Source organism: Perognathus longimembris, chromosome 25, assembly GCF_023159225.1.
Source record: "Perognathus longimembris pacificus isolate PPM17 chromosome 25, ASM2315922v1, whole genome shotgun sequence".
NCBI lineage: Eukaryota > Metazoa > Chordata > Mammalia > Rodentia > Heteromyidae > Perognathus > Perognathus longimembris.
The window spans coordinates 16,916,304-16,924,831 of record NC_063185.1 but is presented as its reverse complement, the minus strand read 5'-3'; the positions used below and the strand labels follow the sequence as shown (position 1 = coordinate 16,924,831).

At 39.9% G+C, this 8,528-nt stretch overlaps 2 protein-coding genes across 2 annotated transcripts; both read left to right on the top strand.

Annotated features, from left to right (window-relative positions):
• Positions 1-591: 591 nt before the first annotated feature.
• Positions 592-1,527, top strand: LOC125341975 (olfactory receptor 10-like). The gene has a single exon (XM_048334112.1). The coding sequence runs from the start codon at positions 592-594 to the stop codon at positions 1,525-1,527; it is 936 nt and encodes a 311-aa protein (XP_048190069.1).
• A 5,611-nt stretch (positions 1,528-7,138) lies between these two features.
• LOC125341962 (olfactory receptor 10-like) lies at positions 7,139-8,074 on the top strand. The gene has a single exon (XM_048334097.1). The coding sequence runs from the start codon at positions 7,139-7,141 to the stop codon at positions 8,072-8,074; it is 936 nt and encodes a 311-aa protein (XP_048190054.1).
• Positions 8,075-8,528: the final 454 nt, after the last annotated feature.

Here is an 8,528-nt window from a genome sequence, read left to right as displayed (position 1 = left end):
TTTGTTCAACTGCAAATACAATAAGCATATCTACATGCTGTTATAAAAGAAAGCAGAGATGGTTAAAATCTTTGTGCTACTAAATGAGAACCCATACAGCTATATTACTACTTTCCTGTTGTACAGAAAGCTATTTCTGAGCATTCACGTGTATATATGTATATATGTGTGTGTATATATATGTATATGTGTGTATATGTGTATGCCAGTGCTAGATATCCATACTTGCACAATTCCTCTAGCAGTGAGCTCCATTATCTGTTTAAAATCAATTTGCTCATTACTTCTTTGCATCTTTACCTTAGTGATGGGAGAATGGTAATATATCATTTCAATCTCAGATAATGAAGTATCTGATCTACAGGACTGAGTGATTTGCATAAAATCACGAAACAGATTCCAAAATGAGGCTACATCATCCTAATCCTGATCACTCATCTATAGCCAAGATGAGAAGACTGGACATATAATTGAATAGCAAAAATAGAAAAACCTGTGGTTTGTGGACATTAATTGAATATTTACAATAGTGCCTTAACCCATATTCTTCAAGACAAAATTCTTGTCTTCTATTTGTGCAGGTGAAAGGCTATGGGAAGTTTCAACAACAGTTGGGGTGAAGGCTTCCTTCTCGTGGGCTTCTCAGATTGGCCTCAACTAGAACTTATCCTTTTCATCTTCATTTCTATTTTCTACTCCCTGACTCTCTTTGGCAACACCACCATCATCGCTCTCTCCCGAATGGACCTTCGACTGCGCACGCCCATGTACTTCTTCCTCTCCCACCTCTCCTTCCTGGACCTCTGCTACACCACCAGCACTGTGCCCCAGCTCCTCATCAACCTCCATGGACTCGACAGGACCATCAGCTATGGAGGCTGTGTGACCCAGCTCTTCATTTTCCTTTCTCTGGCATCCACAGAGTGCGTGCTCCTGATGGTGATGGCCTTCGACCGCTATGCTGCCGTGTGTCGTCCCCTCCACTACACGACCATCATGCACCCCGTTCTCTGCCAGACACTGGCTCTTTCTTCCTGGTTGGCAGGTCTTGTGAATTCTATGATTCAGACAGGCCTCATGATGACCATGCCACTCTGTGGCCGTCAGCTGAATCACTTCTTCTGTGAGATGCCCATATTCCTGAAGCTGGCTTGTGAGGACACAGGAGGAACAGAGGCCAAGATGTTTGTGGCCCGAGCTGTAATACTGGTCTTCCCCACAGCAGTAATTCTAGGCTCCTATGTCCATATTGGCAGGGCTGTGCTGAAGGTCAAGTCAAAGGCTGGACGCAGAAAAGCTTTCGGGACTTGTGGGTCCCACGTTGTGGTGGTTTCCCTTTTTTATGGCTCTGCCATCTACACCTACCTCCAACCCATTCACAAGTATTCTGAGAGTGAGGGGAAATTTGTTGCCCTTTTTTATACTATAATTACTCCCATGCTCAATCCTCTGATTTATACCCTAAGGAATAAGGATGTGAAGGGGGCTCTGTGGAAAGTTCTAGGGAGAGACAGAAACTCAGGGTAGGAGGTAAATAGAAAGCACTAGCATTTTCTGTCATAGTTCTCATTTCCTGTTCTTTGAGAGCCATTGACCACTAGGAAATAGTTTGTAGGAGACCTCAAGGTTGTAGTGTCTTCCTTTTTGTGGACGTTTGAAGACTCTCTCAAGATGCTTTATGATAACATGTCTATAACCGTGAGTACAAAAAAGAGAGAGATAACTTATAGCACAGTTTTCCAGGATCACGCACTTGGGAAGAAGGTGTGTTCTGGCTATGTGTGGAACATAGTGCTGAGGTTCTAGACATTTCTAAACATGAGGAAAGACTCAGTTAAATGTGACAGCACCTTATTCAAAATCAGTGATTCCCAGTGTAGTGTAACAGAGATGGCACTGTGCAAAGAATATGAGTTCACCCCAGCTTTTCTAATTATGACCCTGGCTGCATCTCTTCACACTCAGAGCTTGTTTCTCTTATAACCTAGATGGTACAACCATCTACTTATAAACCATAGCTTTGTGGCATAAGTCATTCATTGCTCACAGACTATACACCGGGATAGCATGTTACTCTACTAAATATTGTGGGGCAATTGTAACATGAGGGTAACCATTTCTATATAAATGTATCTACATATACAGAAGTTACACTAAAAATAAGCAGGAGTTTTTCAACTTCATTACTCCCTCATGGGACCATAGTCCTGTATGTATGTATGCAATCCATTACCGATTGAAATGTTGTGTGCATCATGTCTGCACAATATTATTTTTCTTGTTTAAGTCTGATTATGGAACTTTTTAAAATTTGAGACAAGGTCTCGCTATGTGACTTGGCCTGTCTCTGAACTCAGGCTCTTCCTGCTTCAACTGCCTGGGTACTGGTAACACAGCTGTCTGCCATCATGGGAGATGAAACAGTCCTTTTTTTCTGTTACCCCAAAGTGATAATGTTAAATAGTGGAGATGTTCTTTACAAGTTGAATATGATGCAAACAGGTCAAATAAATTTTACATGATTTTAACCACAAAAACCCTCAGAAACCTATATATTGATATATATGTAATCATATATAATAAATGTTTCTTTACATGTATATTATTTACCTCAATCATACCACAATAAAGTTGATTTGTAAAAAAAAAAAAGACATTTTGTTGGTTTTTATGAATTAAATAATGTTCAGCAAGCACAAATAATGTGAATAAATATGTATTCTATTCTAAAAAAAAGAAAATACATCTGACATTTCTGGAAAGAGACATTAATGTAAACTTTCTTAATGAGATAATAGAATATGATACCTGCTATGTTCCAGACTAAATCTATTGATTAAAGTAACTCAGATAGAAAAAAAAGACATTGTCACCTTAGTACAGTATCTAGGAAATGGAATGTAATTTTCATTGAGATTCCAAAGGTAAGAATAAAGATGGACACATTGAACCCTGCATACTTAATCCAATTGGGTATAAGGAAGAATCTACAAAGGAGTCTAATATAGGTGACCCAGAGACAGTAGGTTCCCCTTTCTGAAGACTTTAAGCCTTTAAGTCATAGAACATGGCATATCTGTGACACGTAGAGAGATATGTGAATGGGGTAGGGATCCCAAAACTTGCTTGCAAACTTATTTATTTTTCCAGCCTTTCTTTCCTGTCTCTCAGAGTTGTGCAGCTCAGGGTTGATAGAAGGGTCAACCTCTTGGAAAGTTATGCTCTCGTCCATAATTGTCCATAATATTTTATCCTACTTGCATTAATTGTAAAGTTAAGAGCTAGTATGAGGTACTTTAAATATTTCCCTTAGTGGTTTTAAGCTCTCTAAATGAAAGGCAAGAATACTGAACCTCTCATTTCACATTCTGAGTTCTTGCTCATAATCAGACACTATATTTTGTTATTTTCCTTTTTCTCTATTCAAGAGAAGGTACTGAATCAGTATTCCTATTATTACAAGAATTAGCTACCAATGGGTAAATATCTATCACACACTAGGCAGTCATTTACAGTATGACATTAATCCACAAACACTGGTACAAAACAGAAGACGTTAATATCTTCCTGATAGGGCTCACGCATATCACAAAAGTTTTGCCAATCATAGTAATGTCAGAACTACTTCCTTGTGCTATACTTTGATTACTTAAGTGAATACAGGTAACTCTGAACATTGACCATTTGATTTCCTGAAGTATGCAGTAAAGTATTATTTGCTCAATGGATTTTTTTTCTCAATTACTTGATTGTTATTTTAAAGGTGATTATACAGCAGGGTTACCTTTACATCTATCAGGTAATAAGTACATTTTCTATTTCACAGTATCATCTGTTCCTTCATTCTCATCTGTTCCCTCTCAATGGATAATTTTTAAATAAGCTGTAACACTGGTATCTTCTACAACTCTAACTCTAGGCTCCTATGCACACATTGCCCAGGGCAGTGCTGAAGATCAAATCAAAGACAGGATATATAAGGACATTGACAAAAAGTTTAGTAATAACAAATATTCATACCTTATATATCATCACAGAGAAAAAAGTATAGTGTTTCACAATGAGGAAATAGATTATGAAAAAAGTATAGTGTTTCACAATGAGGAAATAGATTATTTATATGAGAAAATAAAAGCATACTAGAGGTCTATGGGGAGGAAAAGCTTTGGGGCATTTAGTGGACATGGCTCCAAATGAGACATAGAATTTGGTCTGAATGGTGAAGGGCTGATAGGATTGGAGTCCAAGTAGGGAAGTGGATGAAATCTCAGGTTGTAGAATTTTATGAGCAAATAAGAAAGACTGTTCTGAAGACAATGAATAGATCCGTTTAGATTGGATAGAGCATGGGAAATAGAACTGAGGAAAGGCAGACCATAGCCAGTTAGTTGATTCTAATTGCCACATTGGGGCCCAGAGGTCTCCAAGGCCATAGTTGTTAAGCAATTCTTTGTTTGAGGCTGTCAAGGAAACATGAGCAATGTCCCCAGGGCAGAACCCATGTGTCAGTCTTAGGGTCAGAAGATGACTTGATAATACGCCAGCTCACAGTCTGAAGGTCTAAAGGTAGTTTGGTAATACACCAACTCCTTTCTAAATGCAATTGGCTAGAGTAAGCATGGAAGAATAACTGGGAAGATGCTCCCAAAACACAGGTTATGAACCTCAACAAGCTCCTTGGTGAAGGAAGGAACAATATGTAACGAGGATTTTCCCAGGACTGAACACTGATCCAAGAACTCTACTCCACAAAAAAAAATAAGTGCCAGAGACAGACACACCCATCTTGAGCATCTCAGAAGCTGACAGTCCTAAATGAGTCTCACATTACTTTTGAAGCCAATAGAATCAAGTGTGTTAAATGAAATTATTTTCTTTCCTGGATGTCTGGGTAAGTACTTATAAAGTGAGCTATTCTGAATTTGCATTTGAAATGATAAATATCCCACTAGGCAATTAGCAGTGAGTTTCCCTCTGTTGGTTGCCTTGTTTTAGTATGTAGAAATGTTAAATTTATACAAAAGCATATTTTATTATTGATAGCCTTTCTACTTATTCCCCTTCGTCCTGTATTTGTCTAGCTCAGGTTTTAAAACTGAGTTCAACTTTTCTTCTGCAATATTATCCTGCAGATTATATTATGTGCATATCAGTTTTCTGCTCAATGTTTCATCATACTGAAAGCCTTTTGGACATGATGCCACCATTTTGCATGTATCTATGCTTCTATTAAATACCGATATAACAAGCATATGTATAAGGTTTTATAAATAATACTGATAAACTATGAAGCAGAAATTGCTTTAAAAAAAAGTCTTTGTGCCACTAAGTAAGGAATGGCATAGATGTATTAATACTTTTATTTCTTTTTTGGGGGGGGTGGGGTGGGTTGTGGTGCTTGAACTCTGGGCCTGGGTGCTGTCATTGAACTCTTCAGCTCAACGCTGGTACTCTACCACTTGAGCCACAGCACCACTTTCCAGTAGTTAATCACAGACTTTCTTGCCTGAGCTGGCTTTGAACCTCCATCCTCAGACCTCAGCCTCCTGAGTAGCTAGGATTATAGGTGTGAGCCACTGGCACCTGGCTGTATTAATACTTTCCTGTAGCACAGGGAATAAATATTTCTGGGACATTTATGTGCGTCCAGCCAGGTACTAGAGTGTAGAATGAAGTCCTTAATTCATTTCACGGTGTTGTGAGCCTTTTACTCCTCAGGTACTCCCTAGATACAATGATAAATAACAAAGCAGTTGGATGGCACTTTTAAAATACTAGTACAGACAGACAAGGGTTAGAATTACAGATAACCTATGCACTGTCACTTCAGACAATGTGTCTAAGCACTTAATGCCCATAAAAATTTTATGAACTGTTTTTCATTTGTAATTAAGTTTATAAAAAGGGCAAAAGATGCACAGAAGTAGCTCTTTAGAACAGGTCAGCTGGTAAGTGACAAAAGTGATATGTCAAGATCTGACTATGGACTTCATAAGCTCATGCATTCTACTAGGGTGGTCGTCAGGCACCATGACTGTGTGCTGGCCAGGTTACACATTTTGTCTTTAAATATTAGTATTTTTTTTTCACTTTTTCCACAGGGACATTGAGGTGGTGGCAAAATACCTACCTGGAATTACTGATGCAGCATTGCCGCACTGAAAATAATCCTCAACGACAACAGAACTCATGAAAGGAGGCTAATATGGCAAAAATATTGAGCACAAGAAACACTGCACTCATTGCTTATTTTCTTGCTTTCTGCTGAACTTTCTTGTATCCTACTCAGATTTGTACTATAAGAAAAATCAGGGTTAGGGTAAATAACCTTTCCTGCATATCTGAAGGGAGAGTCAAGTGTTTCACCCAACAGAATGCATTTAACATCCACTACATGTCATGAATTACTGTCATTTAGCACCTCTTTCATGTTATACATAAAGTTCATTTAGTACCTCTTATGTCCTTAACTCACTGTGCTCTGTAACTCAGAGGCACACAGCTTATAGAGGAGCAAAGACACATAAAGGACTTCTCAGTGTGACAAGAGCTGGAGATAAGGAAGTGCTCATGGTAAAGAAGAAAACAACTTTTCCTGTAAAGTTTAGGAAGAAATTGGGTCATAAGGTGAAGGGACACACTGCAGGTGAAACACTTTCTCTCCTGTAAGAATAAATCTATACTAATCATTCCCTTGTGACTGTTGATAGCCTATCATGAGCACAGCTTCCAGTATTGGTTGGGCGACTGTGTTCCAAGCAGAAAGAAGCAGGTGAACATTCTTGGATCGAACGTGATCGCCACAGGATCAGTCATTCGTCCTAATCTACTAATCTACTGAAATAGTCTTACTTGCAGAACAGGAAAAGGGGCAAAAGAGAACAACATAGAACACAAATGCTAGATATTCATCTTATTTTACTTTCATGCTTTTAGAGATCAAGCCAGGTCTCCGTGCATTTTAGAGAAACACCATTGGACTGCACCTCTAACCCCACAATATTTTTAAAAAGTTCTAGCGCAGCTATGTTTACAACATGAGATCACTGTATCAGTAAAAATAGAGAATGATGTTTTCATTCATACACTGGGTAAAAGACACTGAATTGACTTCTGCTGCTTGTGAAGGTGAGAGGTTATGGGACAATTCAACACCAGTTGGGGAGAGGGCTTCATTTTGGAGGGCTTCTCAGACTGGCCTCAACTAGAAATCATCCTTTTTATCTCTATTTCAATTTCCTACTCCCTGACTCTCTTTGGCAACACCACCATCATCGCTCTCTCCCAGCTGGACCACCGACTGCACACGCCCATGTACTTCTTCCTCTCCCACCTCTCCTTCCTGGACCTCTGCTACACCACCAGCACCGTGCCCCAGCTCCTGGTTAATCTTTCTGGACTTGATCAGACTATCAGCCATGGAGGGTGCGTGGCCCAGCTCTTCATATCTCTTGCCTTGGGCTCCACTGAGTGCGTACTCCTGGTGGTGATGGCCTTCGACCGCTATGCTGCCGTGTGCCGTCCACTCCACTACACCACCATCATGCACACTCTTCTTTGCCACATTTTGGCTATTGCTTCCTGGTTGGGGGGCCTGGTGAACTCTCTGATTCAGACAGGTCTTATGATGGCCATGCCTCTCTGTGGCCATCACCTGAACCACTTCTTCTGTGAGATGCCTGTCCTTCTGAAGCTGGCTTGTGAGGACACAGGAGGAACAGAGGCCAAGATGTTTGTGGCCCGGGTTGTGATCTTGGTCTTTCCCGCAGCTCTAATTCTAGGCTCCTATGCACGCATTGGCAGGGCCGTGCTGAAGGTCAAGTCAATGGCTGGACGCAGAAAGGCTTTTGGAACTTGTGGGTCTCACCTTGTAGTGGTTTCCCTTTTTTATGGCTCAGCCATCTACACCTACCTCCAACCCAAGGGCAGTTACTCTGAGAATGAGGGGAAGTTTGTTGCCCTTTTTTATACCATAATCACCCCCATGCTCAATCCTCTGATTTATACTCTTAGGAACAAGGATGTGAAGGGGGCTTTGTGGAAGTTACTACAGAGAAGAAGAAAATCAGGATAAGAAAGGAAGACAGCAACTAAGATATTTGATCATGGCTCTCATATCCCAAAACCTATTGTGTTCTTTGAGAGGTATTGAGTTTTAATGCCTTGTTTTATTATCATCTCTTTCCTTTCAGATCCATTAATACTTGGTGCAAGGAAAAATAGGAGTCCGTTCTTCCTTTCCCCCCAAAATCTCTACGTATGTATAAAAAGGCAGGATAAATGACACATTCTGAAGTAATATTTCCTCAAATGGTTTCAATTTTAAATAAATAATCTATATTACAATAAAGAATTTTTTTTGCCAGTCCTGGGGCTTAACTCAGTACCTGGGCACTGCCCATGAGTTTCTTTTGCTCAAAGCAAGTGCTCTATCACTTGAGCCACAGCACAACTTCTGGCCTTTTTGAGTAGTTTATTGGAGATAAGAGTCTTGCAGAGGGCTGGGAATATGGCCTAGTGGCAAGAGT